The sequence below is a fragment of the Manacus vitellinus genome, unplaced genomic scaffold (assembly GCF_001715985.3).
Source record: "Manacus vitellinus isolate BGI_N305 unplaced genomic scaffold, ASM171598v3 scaffold_42_pilon, whole genome shotgun sequence".
Taxonomy (NCBI): domain Eukaryota; kingdom Metazoa; phylum Chordata; class Aves; order Passeriformes; family Pipridae; genus Manacus; species Manacus vitellinus.
Genome location: NW_021940553.1, coordinates 1,795,304 through 1,812,489, shown reverse-complemented (window position 1 = coordinate 1,812,489; position 17,186 = coordinate 1,795,304). Strand labels below are relative to the sequence as shown.

General features: G+C 42.8%; 1 protein-coding gene across 1 annotated transcript in view; it reads right to left on the bottom strand.

Moving 5' to 3' along the window:
- LOXHD1 (lipoxygenase homology domains 1) overlaps positions 1-17,186 on the bottom strand; it is a 152,649-nt gene that overhangs the window by 65,903 nt on the left and 69,560 nt on the right. The window contains exons 17-27 of the mRNA XM_018078765.3: positions 16,339-16,535; positions 15,801-15,993; positions 14,783-14,943; positions 10,971-11,271; positions 10,292-10,446; positions 8,806-8,939; positions 7,681-7,829; positions 6,288-6,392; positions 5,437-5,565; positions 4,543-4,707; positions 854-1,035 (exon numbers count right to left, since the gene is read on the bottom strand). Of these exons, the coding sequence (XP_017934254.2) occupies positions 854-1,035; positions 4,543-4,707; positions 5,437-5,565; positions 6,288-6,392; positions 7,681-7,829; positions 8,806-8,939; positions 10,292-10,446; positions 10,971-11,271; positions 14,783-14,943; positions 15,801-15,993; positions 16,339-16,535 (1,871 nt within the window). The remainder of the gene's footprint in view (positions 1-853; positions 1,036-4,542; positions 4,708-5,436; positions 5,566-6,287; positions 6,393-7,680; positions 7,830-8,805; positions 8,940-10,291; positions 10,447-10,970; positions 11,272-14,782; positions 14,944-15,800; positions 15,994-16,338; positions 16,536-17,186) is intronic.

Here is a 17,186-nt window from a genome sequence, read left to right as displayed (position 1 = left end):
CGAAACAGAGAGAGGTTGTAAGGTCCTCTATGAAGTCAGTGTTGCTGTTGCAGCCAGGAAAGGAAGGTAAGGGCATGTAGCAGTTCCTAAAGGATAAGCCAGAGCCAGAGCTGGCTGTATTTTTGCCTCTCACAAATTCTCAGCAGTAAGTATATACTCTGAACAGAAATTGCCTAATTGTGTTGCTGTAAATGAGCTCACTCATCGATGTGAACTAGTTCACTATTTGCATACACTTGTGCAAACACTTCAGGAAATACTTGCGAGATCTTTCAAAAAGTTAGGCCTGGGTATAGAAAAATCATGTTGTCTGCCACCAGATGACGGCTTTTCTGTCTGAGCACACAGAAGAAAAAGAATTTTGCTTCAAAGTGTTGCCAACTGCAGGAGAAAGAAAATCTTCAGGCAAGTAAGAGCTGATAAGGATAGGTGCACATATTATATCCGGCAGGCACAGAGGCTGATATCCTCTGTTTGCCAAGTATGGTATAGGAAATGGAAGATGTAAAGGCCTCTCAAAGTGGCTCTCAACTTCACCTGGAAGGACAAGCCCCCGTATCCACGTACTGGTACAACACGACAAAGTTGCACAAGCCTTTCCAAGTGTTAACATGGCACTCGGCCACAGGGACACTGTGTGCTGCACCTTGGAGTTGCTACTCACTGAAGGTCAGTGAGAAAAGATTTGACCCAGTGCGCAGTCAGACTGCTGGAGAACAGAGTTTTGAATGCACATTCTACAAGTGAAAGAGCTGAACAGTTTTCCCTAAAAGAAGGCCCCCACTTCGCTCCTTTTTCTCGTCTTAATCCCCTTGAGAAAACACAAGATGAGAGTGAGCACCTTCGATCTTACCTCCACAATGAACTGATTCACCGAGTTCCTTTCAAAGTACATCCTTTGCTCTCTCTTGTTGAGGCACAGGGATTTCTGCCGGGTGCAGATCCCATCGCACCCGTAGAGAACAATGAAGACGTCAGCGTCTGTGCCAGCCCCAAAGATGTCGCTGGTGTACACCGTGATCTCGTAAGGAACAACTGGTTCAGGGAAGGGCAGAAAAGGGAAACAAACCAACAGAAGTCAGTAAGCAGCATAGCAATGCTACTGTGAAACATTTAACGAAACAAGAAATGAATTATAAGACTCTGCAATGAAAGGGGACAGGGTAGGAATCACACACTTGTGGTCATTAAGGTTATCCAGCAGGTCAGACGTAGGAAAATCCAAAGGAATTTCCTTTAATGCTGTAAGGCAAATTGACCTTGATACATGTTCATGTAATGAGATTTTAGGTTAATCACATGACCAGAAAACACCCACTATATTTATACCTGCCATCCAAAGTTACTGAAACAAGATTTATTTCAACACCTCAAGTGTTAAAGCAAAACATGAATTCATAAATTTTTGAGCAATTAGGCAGATGGATGAAGTTAAGATAACTGGAGGCAGTATATAAATATTCAAGATAGTATTATTGATAAAAAAAGTCCTACTATTTCCATTATTAAACGTATCACAAATATCAATCATAAGGAAAAAATAATTCTCTGTTGTTCTGTTTTCACTTAGTACTTCTCTGAAACACTGAGGCAAACAGGTTAAATTACAGCCAGACCAATGGTGAATGCAGAACAGTAAGGATCAAGACTACAAATACTTCCCTATTCTATTCCTGTGGTTTGGTTTCTCCAGAATGTCCCATGACCCCGAAGTCTGATGCCTCTTTTTGTTCTATTTATCTTCACAGCTTCTCAGTCCTGCTGGAGTATGACTCAGACTTGCTCAGGAATAAGGCTGACCCAGGAATAAGACTGGGGCTCTGATCCTGGTATGTTATGGATTTGCTGAATATCCTCAGTTTTCAGGGTGAGATGAGGTTTAGCTCACTGAGTAAGAAACATATGTTCAGAAGCCCACACATCAGGTTGGTGTTTACCTCTCCAGATGTAATCACTAAAGCCAATGTAGTCTGAAGAAAGACTCAGTCAAGGAATGAAGGCATATTCCTTGGGGTTAGCCACGTCATTCCCCAAATCCACCCTCTGAACGACCAAACAATCACAATGGCAACTTAGAACTGTTGTGAGGACACGCAATTTCAGGTGCTCCATTTGGGAAAATGAATCCTGTCCCAACCTCCTTTAAAGCCTTTCTGAAATCAAAACAGCAGGTAAGGCCTGGGCATCACCAGTTAGCTGCAGGGACCTCTCCAGCCTCAGGAAGACACTGTCCCTGCAGTCCATGTTGCTACACATAAGCAGAGCCTTCAACACCTGGATTCTGCTACCACCAGGATCTGCTCCTGGTCATCTCTGTCCCATACACCCCCTAAACAGCTTCCACCATTTCCCTCCCCTGACTACAATCTTCTCAGCTGCTTCTCATCCCCACCCTCCTACTCTGCCATGACTTCAGTCATTTTTGCTATTTACTGTGTAGCAGTTTGCACTACATTTCAGACTCAGCATTGCTGTTAGGGTAGGAGAGAAGGTTCCTGGCACCATCTCTATTACTGTTGGAGTAACTCTGATTATGTGTATCAGAGACAAGGCATTCATTAAAAAGCCAGGCTCTCAAAATACAGCTCTCAGAAGGACAGAGATGAAGAAGTTTTCTTCTACAGAGAGTCAGCCTGGAGGTACTCAATATTCTTTCTGCCCAACCCAATGAAATCTGCTCTGCTGTGCTGCAACAAAACTGGAATAGTTTCCCCAGTATGTAAGAAGAGGTGAAAAAAATCCCAGAGACCAAAAAAATCACACACTATGCATTATGAATATAAAATTATCTTCTCTGCTGAAGTCCGTAGCACTTGGTCTTGTTGCTTGAATATTAACATCAGCTTAGAACTGAATCAGCAAAGCAGCACCCTAACAAGGTCACCAACAGCACAACTTTCAGCTGTCAGACACCCATTTCATTTACATGGCACTTTTAAAGCTGTATCCCCACAGGGATGATTTTAATTAGACTGCGGATGACATGTTTTCACTGTGAAACAATTCTGGCACGAGTCATCATAAAACAAATCAAACCCGTTTAGTTACCTCTGGCAAACTGAAAACCCCGGGTTAATTGTTAGGAAAGCAGAATGCAGTAAATAACACAGAGGGAATGGTTTAAATGGTGAAAAAGCCTAAGCTGACACCGAGCCTGGTGCAAAGTGTTTGCCAGAGAGGCCTGGCTTTTTCCAAAGGCTGGATGTGGACAGCTGACAAAAATCAGGTTTACACAAAGTATGGTACTGAAATGCATGGTATGTCAGAAACTCCTACATCATTATGATATTCAGGGCCATTAATAAATTATATAGTCAACATCTGCATCTGTGTGGTTATTCTCACAGCTACTTATGAAGAAGGCAACTGAGGCAGAAAAACAGAGATTGGGCAGCTCTAAATTTTGATATTTATATAAGGGACTGCAGGAGGTAAGGGTTTTTGAAATCATCAATGCATACACTGAGGGATGAGATGAGATGAGATGAGATGAGATGAGATGAGATGAGATGAGATGAGATAGGAGACAGCTTTGGTGTGTACAACTTATCTCTTAAGATTGACCAAGGGAGCACCTAGCAGGACATGACATGGTAATCAACTCTGAGGCACCAGGCCTCATCCTTCATCATGTGGCATCCAACATATTGAAAGAAAAAGGTGGTTTAGCAGCACTGTGGTGGTTGGACAAAAAATATTTATCAACAACTTGAAATGAAGCAGATCAGGGAGGGACAAGTCAAGTTCAGTCCCAAGGCTGTGAGTACCCTACACGTAGTCAAAGATGCTCAAGAGAGAGGAAAATAAGGAAGAGGGCTACAGAATAAGCAAAAGAATGGTTCATTTATTTCATGAAGGCCATGTTATCTGATGCTCAATATTCTGGAGACAGGAAAAGAAGTTGCCAGAATGCGAGAGTTGGAGTTGCCATAGCAGACACAAAAATTATAAGCTTGTACTCACAAGGAGTTGAGCTGGGGTAATGTTTACTCAAAAAATTATTTTAAAGAGGAATGAAGAGTAAGGAATAAATTAGAGAATACTAGGAGAGGCAGACTGGTACAATATTATCAGAAAAACACCACTCTGAAAAAAGTCTGGAAGAAGGTCAGCAAGATATGGGTGAACACTGCCAAAGGCACTGGAAGAACTCAGGCTTGGAAGCAAGACCAAAGTGTCTGCTTTGACAACAGAAATGGCAATATTAGAATGGAACAAGATCAAAGGGAAACTGGAAACAAGGAAGAACAGCTTGGAATGAGCAGAGGACTTGGATAGGATGGGGGAAAAGGGAGCAAAGAGAAAATCAGACACATCCACATGACTTCTAATGATTCTCTGGTTTGGCAAATACAGGAACTGTTAGTCTAGAGCACCCAGAGGAACCTTCCTGTAGTAATTGAAGTAGCTGGCACATGATCTATTTATAAATTTTCCAAAGCCAATTCAAGGGAGAGGCCAAGCCTATAAAACCGCATGAGCTAGTGTAATTTAATCTTCTGTAATGATGGGTGTACCCTGGGGAAATGGCATTCTGCTCACATGGGGTATACTCTCTTGTCTGCAGTTTTGCGGGAAAGATGATTCTCTCAATGGCTCCATCATCCTCTGATTTATCCAGCCAACGTCCACATGGGAACTTGAGGCACTGTCCCAGTGATGGGGCATCAATCTCCACCCATTCCAGAAACCAGCCAGTTGAATTACCTGTGGTTGGAAAGATAACAGTGAATAATAACCCACAGAGCCTTTACAGACAATGGGAAATGCGTTCCAGACCTCCGAGAAATAAATCTTTCTCTCTTTTGCCAAAGGAAAAATAAAATATATAACACAAAACTCATCGAGCTAAAATGCTTTACATTTCTATATCTGTCAGGCTAAAGATGTGCGCATGGAAATGCTAATTACTCCATCGCTTGGATTAATTTGCCTTTGTAATAATACAGAGCAGTTATCAACGAACATGTCCCTTGCTGCCCCACAGGGGAAGGGATCCATGCATCCCCCCACTGCCTACCTTGTTTGTAGTAGAGACACAGCCAAGTCTGAAAGGCAGCCAAGACTTGATAATCAAAACAACAACATAAAAATTAATACAGAATTGAGACAAGTCTACAGGTCCCACATGACAAAAACAAAAATGATGTTCAGTGATATCTGAGAAATCTCTCTAAGGACATGGCTGCAAAACTAAGGAAACTCTTGCAGAGGCAGAGGTTGCAAAGCTCCCTGCAAGTTGCCACTACTGAGCTCATATTGCCACAGACATGGGAATGCAATTAGCGGAAAAGATAGTAGCAGCAACAGCCAAAGTGACAGCAAGGATCTGTCACTGAAAGGTAAATGACATTTGGGGTCTTGGAGGCAGGTTATTTTATACAGCAACGTGCCTAGTGCACTAGAAATACTGCATTACCAAGCAGATTATCTTACCTTTATTGTCATGGCCTATCTTGATTTTTTTCAGGTCTCCAATGTCCACAGACTCCACTGTAAACTCATCTACCTTCCCACGCTCAAATTTGTTCTTGTTAATCTTTGAGGCCTTTAGGCTGACTGTCCCTGTTGTGGCGATGCAAAAGGACATTGTTCAGTGTGTGAAACAAATCCTCTGGGAATGTCAACAGTGGAACGAGGGAAGTGGCTAAAATGCAAAAACTGGCTTTTCATCTCGAGATCTGAACTTTGTCCCTTCCTCTGAGCCCAAGTCTGTACCATCACCCAAAATATACAGAACTCTTCCATTGAATGATCCTCTGGCAATGAAAAAAGGACGATGCTGTTGTGCTGTGTTCACAGCTAAAGAAATCAGTGCTTCTCGTCAGTTCCCTGTCACTCTCACGGGCATCCCAGTCACTGCATACACAGCTCAGCTGCTTCCAAGAGGATTTGCTCATCAGCTGATTAAATACTTCTGGGCCACTCAAAGAGGCAGAGGAGGGCTGGATTTTGGGAGCATGCTGATTCATTGCTGAGGAAAGCAAATAATCCACCGCATTCACTGCTCAGTAACGTAGTCCCAGTCAACTATGCTGTTTCTATAACTGGAATTAAAACCTTTAGACCAGCAGCTGGTGCAAATCAGCCTCAAAAAGTTCAGCAGTGACTTAGAGCAGCTGCTGGTGTGCTCCAAGTCACCACGATGTGTTCACCGACAGCGGGAACATAACGTTGTACTAAAAAGGAGTGAGGTGGGGTATTGAGGATATAAAAGGAGACTGTGACCTGTCTTTTCAGGGGTCCAACAGTGAGTTGCCATCTTTTTACACTGTGTGAAGCCATACCTGTATCGTCTTTACTTCCATAGAGTATGATGAAGACGTTGGCATCTGTCCCAGCATTCTTCTTGTCCCCGGTTTTCACTTTCACAGTGTATGTCGTTGATTTAGCTGTCAGATAAAATACGCCAATTTAAGAGTGTGAAGGCTGACCAGGAGTTAACTCTACTTTTCCTTCCATATGTGTGCTTGGTTTGAGTTTCATTTTGACTGATCACAGTCATGCTGTAATCTCTAATTCCTCTCCTATGCTGTGGTAGCTCTTGAGGTGAGCTGGTTGTAGAATCTTCTCCTGCTCCAGTCATTCAGTGCATTGCCTGCACGTCTACAGATAAGAAATGTGCTTAAGCCTTCACATTTGCTTCCTGGAAACCTCAAACACTCCTCAAAGCTGCCTCTGCCTATAATATTTCATCAATAAAACCCCACATACCCCCCCCTTTATATTATCAGCACCAAATAATGTATGTGCATATAACACGTACCAGAAGGTATGTACACCGACATATACAGTTCATACTCAGAAACACACCCTGCAGAACAACATCATCAGGAGGGTTTCTACTGCACCATCACTTAACAAGTGCAGCCAACTCATAAAAAAATGTGGAAAAGTCTAATATAGTCTTCACTGCGCTGCTATAACCTAACCAAGATTTCCAAAATGGAACATCTTCTCCATAGTTACACACATTTCCAAAATGCTGCTTAACCAGCACATCCTCCTGAATCAAAGGGATAAACACTTTGTGGAATTCTTTTGACTGTACAACTTGTGGAAATTGTTCACGTATTCAAAAGCATTTGAGGAGGAAATTAGGGGAGAGTTTAAAACCTTTCACCGGCTAGGAAATCAGTTGGGCCTTCAGCACCTTGAAGCATCAGACCCAGGAGTGTGTCACTGCTCTGTGGTTACCATGCAAAATTATTTACAAGTGAAGCAAAGTTATTTTGGAGGACAACTGACATAAGCAGCAAGATGGAAAGTGAGATAAATTTAGGTCCCTTCCCTTTCTTTGGCTATGTTTACTCCCTGCTCACTTTTATGTTGAAACATTTAACCATTACATTCCATGATGTGACATGAATGAGATCTATTCCTTAGATACTAGCAACAAATATGTATTTCATTTAAAAGACGATGACTGAACATGTTACCCATCTTCCTAGCTCTGTCACTTTGGGTCCAATCTTGCAAGATGATTAAATCAACTAAAAATGAGGAGGGTTCACTCCTTGCTGTCTGACACACACTTCACATTTCATTCACACCTGAAAATTTCATGGTAGGGGCAAAATTACAGTACAGTGAGTAACTGCTACTGCTAAGTGCTAGTGCCCTCAGCAGTGCTATTAACTCAGTTCCTTTCAAGAGAAGAAACACAAGGCTAATATAAACCTTTCTGTTCCAGGCCCAGCGTTGCAGGAGACTGGCCATCATTTTCAGAATCTTTCTTTACAAATGCTTCATCCACTGGGACCAGCTCCCTGATAATCTGACCATCATCTTCCTCAACTGCTAACCAGCGCTGGCATGGAAAATAATACCTACAAGAATGACAGCAGCACCCGGCACTTACACAGGACTTCACAGGCTTTAATAACACGAAAAAGCACAGATCAGAGGCTACTTAAAAAAAAAACAAACAACAAACCAACAAAAAAAAAACCAAAACAAACCAAAATCAAGATTATTCAAAGCCAAACAACACATCTGTTTTCATTTTTGAGATCTGGTGTCATTTGGGGGAACTCAATCCATAAATAGGTTAGGTAGCACTTACTGCAGAGTGCTCTTTCTGGGCTGTCAGCCCCATATGATTGATTCACTTTAGTTTTAAGTCCCAGAAAAAGTTAAATAACTTAAGGGAACCTCCCGTCTCTCAGGCATTTTATGTTTATGAAGGCTGGACTCATCTTTAGGTCCTTATAAGTGGTCCCACCCACCAGAGCATTGTGCAACTGTTAAGCACATGTGGTTTCAAGCACGCTCCAGCTCAAGGGCAAGCCTGTATTTCAGGTTTTGAACAGCCCAGTCTTTGCTCATCCAGCTTTCTGTGAAAATCACGGGAGTTTGCTCAGATCAGGATTTGCTTCTGGCTCAGACATTTCGATTTGGTACAAAAGACAGCTGAAATGTGAGCTCATGGACTTCCAAAGTGAGGCCTAGAAGGGAAATGCTTGAGTGTAGGCTCTGCTCAAGGACCTTTCCAGGAGGGAGAGTTGAGTCCCTCCCAGGAGAAACAGAGAAAACCTGAGGTTCCCTTCCAAATATTGCTGGTTACCAAGCTGCAGAGATGCTGGGACAGCAAAACCCCACACACAAGTACCCCAGAATGGCCCCCCGCTCAGTATAATGGCACAATCACCACTAGGCTCCCAAAGGGTGCCTGTTCCCCGTGAGCTGGTGAGGGGCTACGACGATGCCCTTCTGCACCTCCTCTGCCTCCCTGCAACTCTGCAGGCTCCTGAGAACGTGGAACCCTTTTCTGAGCATGTGAAAAGGGTGCAGCAGGGTGCTCACGTGGTGCTCTCCTTGAGGTCAACAATCTCTACCCTCTCCAGGTACCAGCTCGGGCTGGTACCAGAGTTATCGTGGCGAATTCGCAGCTTCTTCAGCTCACCCAGGTCAATGGCTTTGACGGTGAACACATCCACCTGCACAGGAGGCAAAAGGCACACAAAGCAGGAAAGAAAGGCAGTAAATGGCCAAGGGTAGTCCTTTTCCCCATTAAAAAATAGCTATTTGTAAGTTCTCCTGGTACTCTTTGTGTGTGTATACAAAAATATGCTTGGCTCCTTCATGGAGCAGCCATGGATTGCTCAACCCTTCATTCCTCTCTTTACTTCATCCCAGTTTCAGCTTCCTCTAGGTTTAACTCATCTCTCCTACATATCATTCCTTTCGGGCTTGGTATTTTCCCACAGATTGAAACTGTAACTGATCAGAAACATATTGACTCCACAGAAATTCTCCTGTTCACCTCTGTGTAGAGTCATAGGATACCAGAGTTGGAAGAGACCCACAAGAATCACTGAGTCCAGCTCCAGGCTCTGCACAGGATGGCCCCAAAACACAGCCCATATGCTTTATTTCAAAACGCAGAATGTCCTCCCTTTGTCACTTACCACAACCAAGAGGTTCATTTATTAACTGTGTTAGTGTGACAGGATGGTCCTTGCTATCATAACAGTTTAAACATCTTAATGTGATTAATATGTTGGTAGACTTCAGGTTTGTACTCCCAGGAGTACAGAGCATTACATTTGCAGCTTGGAGCTCTTCCCACTGAATGAAGAACCCTGTGCAGGTTGCAGTTTCACCGGTGCCAAGCTCATAAATCACAGCTAACAGCTTATTTAACAACCTTAGGCTCTTTTTTTCTTGATTGCAAGTTTTCCACAGCTGCTTTTTGTTTCCATAATTTTTTTCTTTTTTTCTTTTTTTTTTTTTGTTATTCAAAATTGTTCTTTGAAAAACTCCTGGTTATAACAGTAGCTTGTTAATTGTTCATAAACTTTTTTAAGGCAAATACTCAATCTACTAGAGATGTTCTTTAATTGGACTGGATTATAATGTAATTACAGCAGACCGTGTAATATTGTTTTTATTCCCTGACTGGTCGAGTGGAACATTTAGAATAGTATTTGCAACCTAAATACCTACATACTTGAGCTGCCTCACAAACGCTCTCCAATATTAATTTAAAGTTTGTGGTTTTCAAGTATTCCTGGGAGGAAGCATTATTACCAGAATGCTTACAGGAAGCAGATGCAAAAGGTGTCTCCAGCGGGGAATTGGTTGTTTGGCTTATTATTCAAATGAACTTCCCCTGGAAAATGTTTTGAGGAATTTTGCTTTACATATTTCAGAAATAAAACGTGTTTGAGCTTTAAGCTGAAAGAAGGCAAGCCTTGGAGAGAAGAGGTTGTACTGACTGGCCAGCGTGATAACCGAGAGAGCTCTGCCAGCCTTCTGCTCGCTTGAGTGAGTTGAGTTCATGCATTACCTGTCCCTTTTCAAACTTGTTGAGGTTATTCGACCTTTTCAGCTGGCGCTCACCCGTGTCTCCTCTCTCTAAGCCATAGATGTTCAAGAAGACATTAGCATCCGTCCCAGCCCCCCACACAGTCCCAGTGAGAACGCGGACTTCATACGTATTCTCTGCAAGTAAAATTGCAAAGGCAATTCAGGAGGAGCCCAGAAATAGCCACACTTCATCAAATCCGTGGCTCACCCTGCAAGCATGTAACCCCAGAATGCCAGCACAGAAAGGTTTTGCCTGGAGTTTGTTTGCACCTAGCTTAAAATATGAGCAGCTTCATCTTCCTCCAGCCATAACGATAGTTACAGCTTGCTAGACTCTCGGCCACAGTGGTAACCTGTGGGACTCTTGACCCCAGTGCCTCAGACAATCCTTGGAGAATCTTACAGAATTCCATCTTCAAACTGTCTCCTCCATGCTCTGCCTTAGTATAACCACCATCCTCTTCCTCCCCAGCACTGATCAACCAAAGCAAGGGGTAAGCAGCTCTGCAGGCCTTGGGCAGTGGGACAGTTGAGGGGGAATAAGTGGTCCTGCCGAGCACTGCAGTGTGGTTATCATCCTTCATGCAGCTGCTGGATACATGCACATACACACACACACACACACACACACACACACACACATTCCCCCTGATATTTACCCTCCAGGTCAGATTCCCCGTCAGGCACCAGCTCCACCTCGATCTCCTTATCCCCCTCGTCTCTAGCCAACCAGCGGTGTGCCACAAATGTGTAGACATCCATTCCTTCGTCCACCTTGGTCCCCTCCTCCTCCTCCTCCTCCTCCTCAGACTTCTTCTTCTTCTTCTGCTTCTTTTTATCAGACTCCTTAGCCTTCAGCCGCTTCAGCGTGACGCTTTCCAGGAACCAGCCATCCCCAATGCCTGTCCCGTCATGGCCTACCCGAATCTTATAGATCTTGCCAACATCTGCAGCCTCCCTCTGTTGCCAAGGAAAAGTCGTCACCCAGGGAGACATAAGACATCTCAATTTCATAAAGTGTACTCTCAAAAATGGGGAGCACGGCCTCTAGCACCCAAAATGTCTAAGCAAGGGTAAGAACAATTTTTTATGCAAGTTTGCCTTTACTTTTTTTTCGTTCCTGCTTTACCATTTCATACCTCCCCCATTACCAAATCTCATGTGAACAGACTGAGCTGAAGACATTCCAGGCAACCATGGTGAGGGCAGAAGATGAATCCGTGCTTATTTGGCTCTCTACTTCCCCCTTACTCTCCTCACCAGTATTGTCTCTATGTTGCCATTAAAAGTGAATATTCCAAAACAGCATTCTAGGCTTTTACAGATTCTCAGTGCATGAGGCCTTTCAAAATTCACAATAAGATATATTTTACATTTAGGACAAAACATGAACCCAGTAAGAGGCAATAATGGCATAATGAAAAGGCAGTTAACTCAGATGAGCTGATCTCTGACACAGACCCTGAGTTTGGACTGACCTTCTCCTTCCTTCTCATCCAGAAAATTGGAGAATTATTTTCACACTTTGCTAGTGTGCAGAGAGGATACAATCACTATTGGCTACAGTGCATCAGTGGCAGAAGGCTGATCAGTAAGAAGATTTACATCTCTCTAGTCAGTACAGCAGACACAAAACCTCCTTGGTTTAGATTATCTGTCCAGATTACTACCTAATGAAGTTGGATGGAAGATTTTACTCCACACAATTCTTCAACAACCAGTGACTTGTTTCTGATCATTGCTTATGCTGTTAGGCACTGTTTATGTTATAAAACTTGCAAACATTTGCTTCAGGCTGAAATCTGGAATTAGGCATGTAAGGTTTTAGTCTAGAAGCATTTCGTAGATTAAAACAAAATCAATTGCCCACAAGACGCTTATCAGAAAACTAAAATTGATCCAGCTGTCCTGACATAAAGAATGTGTATTTCCTTACATGGCTTTTCCCTTAGATTTGCTGTGATTATCCTGCATGCCTTGTCCGTAACTGATAGCATTTCCTATTAGCATGTAGCTCACAGAATCTTATTCTTGCCCATATCTTTTGTAGATATTCATACTATGAAGGAGATGAAAAATCTGTCTATTTATGTTTCAGAGATTCTGCCTTGTGTGCTTACAAAAAAAATTACAGAAAATGGGTATAACTTTCCAATCTAGCAATAAATATCTGAGAGAGGATATAAGCATAGCTATGTAAACAGAACACTGTACATATGGCTTTATTATAAATCTGATATTGGCTAATAGCTTTTACTCATAAATTTTTGAAAGCTTATTTCCTTTAAAATCAGAGAAACCTAATCTTAAAATTATAGAGAGTTTTAAAAAAGCAAACATTTATAAGGTAGTAGCCATTTGAAATCCCAGAGAATTCATTAAAAATGGATAAACATCTGTTACTCCATTCTGTAAAGCAAGAAAATGAGGCAGGAGGAGGTGAACTGATCTAAAAAATACACCTCTAAAGGCACCTCCATTTGGCCAGTGACAGCAGGAAGAATACCCCAGTCTTGATGATTTAGGGGAGCTTCAGCAATTAGCTCCAAGTTTAGCTGTGATGAGACAAATCCAGCCTCTGTGGGACTGCAAATTCAAAGGGAGACGTAGGCACCACTGTGCTGAGCCTTGTGCTGTGAGCACATATGACAGATGTGCCTTAAATCCCACTTCCATCTGGACTATGTGCTTCACTGTCCAGATGTTGGTCTCTCCTTCAATACAGAAGCATGTGGCTCTGACATGTCCTGACCTCAACAGGGCAAGAACTAAGAGCATTCCTTTACCCCAGACCTCTGTTTATCTGGGCAGAAAACCCAAGCTCATGAAGCAGAAAACGATGCTGGTCCAGAAGGGAGAGGATGCCTGTCCATGCTGTGATCCAAACCTGCTGCTCAGCCTCATCAGCCTGGGACCTCTTGCTGGATTAGCCAGGCCCTGGCTCACCCGCCTGAATTACGTCTAAGGCTTCTCACCCCTGCAGATACCCTGCTGGGTTGCTCAGAAGGAGGTGTGAGACTGAAATGTTAATTGTTAATGGCTCAAACAATCCCGGGGTGCTGCCCAGGTGCAGAGTGGGTGCACACCCACCACCAGAGGCTGCAAGCTGGGTTTTCAGCCAGGTAAGGGAAGAGGCTGACAAGAAGCAGATCCTGAGAGGTTGGGATAGTACTTTTTGTCATGCCAGTGTCCTCCCTTACACAAATGACTCAGGTGTGAAAACTCTTCTCCAGGGAAGTACCAGGACATTGGCTTGTAGACCTGAAGTTTTTCATGCCACCTGATGTGGCATAATTGGCTCGACTACACTGAGGGAAAAGGCAGCCATCATGTCTTAGAAGGGGCCATGAACCATCAAAGACCCTTGAAGTGCTCAGTGTAAAACTCCCCCCCCCACCACCAGGAGAGGTACCTGGGTATTTCCACCTAGCCTGAGCATTTATTAACCCACTGAAATTTGTGTCTGGGCTTCCCCCATCTTCAATGGATCAAGACTGTGGCCATCACTTTGACCAAAGGACACAGAAATTGCAACAGTCAAGTCTTGTCACTGAACTCGTGGGTGGTGACTCTATACCTTTCTACTCTTATCCTTTGTTTCTCTTTCCTTCTTTTCCCTCATACGCTTTCTTAAGTGTTAATTTTATGCTTTCATATTGCTGCATTTCTATAGATGATAATAATCGAAATGGCTACATTTTAAAGTTTGCCAAGCACCTTATTCTACCTTAATGTTCTAAAGTTTGCAAGTAAAAGTCTGTTATTGAGCCTCCTGAGAATTTTGTTGTTTATCCCACACACCTACCAAAGTAAATGAAACAACCTTCCCCTAAGCCCGCTGAGTGGAGTGGGGCATAACAAGTATAAAACCTAAATTCTGACCATTCTGATAGCAGGAGGAACGTGCTGTACACCTCACTGTGACTCACTGGAACAGCGCTACAGACAGCAAAATCTGCAGGGCTCTCACACGTTCACAGAAATTACAGCTGCCAACCCCTCCAGGGCTGGCACACGTACCTGTGGTTAATGGCACGTGTGACCACAGGCCAAGCTGGGATTCCTTATATTCTTATACAGATGTGGGGTTTCTTTCCCCAGCTAGACATCAGAATGGGACAATAACATGTGGTCAATCCCAAAGTGTCACTCAAAGGCCTTTTGAGACCTAACACGAGTATTCCCTTTTGGAAGTAAATGTAAACAAACACCGCTATTAGATCACAGACTTCAATGGCCCCTTTGCTATCAGCCCCTCAGAAGATGAAAGCCCCTCCACAAAACACAAAACTTCACAAAAGAAATACAAAAGCTCCCAAAAATATGGATAGAGGACAGCACATACCATCAGACCTGCAATTTTCTTAAAAAAATTTTTTATACAATTGGACCAATTATTCTATCAATGTCTCAGTTTTGGCTGGTCCTTTCTTTCCCCTCTTAGAAATGGCAGTGACAGCCTCCATCGTACCTTGAAGACATCTGTGGCTCCCCGTTCAAAGTTGTTGGATCTGTTTTCCAGGATGATCAGCTCAGTTTTGCCAGTCTCACCATAAATCTGCATGAACACTTTGGCGTTGGTGCCTGCGGCTCGCACGTCTCCAGTAACTACAGACACCTCATAGTTTATCACTAGTCCAAAAATAAAGCAATTAAATCAGGAGAGAAGCCCAGATAACAACATTCCTGAGGGCTCAGATTCAAAATTAAATTACCTTGTCTTGACTAATGTCTACGTAGCCAACCATTTGCTCTTATCCAAACTAAATGTGAGATAGCAGAAGTCTTCACTGAGGACTAACCTAACAGTTTGCCTTTTACAAGTGCTAAGCCAGTGCCACAGGGGTGCAAAACAGAGCCTTAAAAGGGAATTTCATTTCAGTATTAGCCACAGAGAGATTAAATGATCTCCTTAGTATAATAAAAGGGAGGGTGTTACAGGGAGTAGGTGAAAACATAGCATCCTTTCTCAGGATCTGAAGACAAATTTTAACCATGACCTTAAAAGAAAATGTGTCTACTGATAAAAGTCAAGTGGGTAGTAGGGATTTGGTCCATATTTGTCAAAAAGCTTCCCCCTTGCAGGAAATGGGAGTAACACAGACAGGACAGGACATGTCTGGTGCAGTAATGGGGCACATGAATGTGAAAAACAAAAAAAGGGAGGGGGCCAGATAAACGTGAAAAAAGCAGAACCCACTGATATTGCAACAAAGAAGCACAGTGCCTCTGTGCTGTGTTATGCTGCCCAGGATGCAAATTTTTCATATAGTCTCAGGAAACGGAGATGAAAAACTCCGTAATGTTTTTCAGGAGCATTTCCTTTCAGAAAAGGAAACATGAGAATAATTTACTTTCCTCAACAACATTTGCTCTTAAGGGTGGGGACTTTTTGGTTTTTGCATCTATCTTGTCTAACGCCCTTGTCCTCAAGAGTGCTAGCAATACATTTTTAGTCCTAGCTATAAAACAGCCACACGTCCTCTTACATTTCTCAATAGGTACAATCTCACTGGGGTAGACTTCCACCTCCACCCTGCCATCAGCCTCGTCTTTGTCGAGCCATCGGTTGCAGGGGAACATGTACTGCCTTCCCTGGACTGGAACTGTGATCTGGACACTGGCCAGGAACCAGCCAGATCGGAGACCCACGTTGTCGTGTCCAATCAGTATTCGGTTGATCTTTTAAAAAGCAAACAAAAACCAAGAGAGCAGGGAAAAACCACACAGAATTTATGCACACAACAGAATCTACTCAATGTACCACAATCCCCTCACCCTGGCACTTTGTTCTTCCACTGTGCTCATGTAAATAATGTATATATGTATTTAGCTATAAACGTAAAGCACTCTTCACATGCCAGCATGTACACTAGACTGCTGATGTAATAGTCTATGTAAAACGTGTTCCTTAATAACCAGTGCAAAGGTCAGAGGTTCTTTCATCACATTCAGTTCTGTGTGTTGATTTGATTCTGAATTCAGACACTTGCACGAAGCACAAAGACGCCTGTAATTGGTTCTTACCTTTCCAATATCCCTCATATCTAAAGTAAACTCATCCACTCGACCACGTTCAAAATAATTGCCTAGATCATTATCAGAGACTAGGAGAGCCTCTTTGCTGGAGTCTGCTTTTTCACCGTAGAGTTTGATGAAAACTTTGGAGTCTGAGCTGGCACCAGGGATATCTCCCGTCTTCACGCTGATGTGATAACTGACATCTAAAGTGAGATCGATGTACAAAACACAGACATGTGAGTGGCATTTCCAGTGCTCAGCCTGGCTTCAAACAAGATATAGGGGAGGAAGGATCCAGCTACAGACATAGGAAGGACTTTGCCCTCCACTCATGCATCCAGCATCTTAGGGCCACGCTGGAGAAGCTGTCACACCTTGGAGTTATTTACCAGAACATAAGAGATCCAACACTTACACTAGTAAGCATATAATATTCTGTATGCCTCCCTCTCACTGTTAGATGATTACCCAAGCCATACAAATGCACTTAGGCAAGTGAGAATATTTAACTCTTTTTTATACTTACAATTCAATTCAATACATTTTACTTTTTTTTTTCCTAAAACAAACAAAAATCATCTCAACCTGAGATCTGTAGGCACCATTTTCTAAAGAAAATTGTAGTATTGGAGCCCTGGTTCTCCAGAAAAGGCCAATATAACACTTCTGGTGATTTTCTTCCGTGAACACAATTATTCAACGGAATTTATTCTACTAAAGCAGTGGCAATTCAAGATCCTTCAGAGAAAGCTCTACAAGAAAGCAGTTCTTAAACAAATCACAACATTAGAAATCAAAGTTTCTTTCTACACATATAATGTTGCAATTATGCTCTATTATACAAATTAATCCCA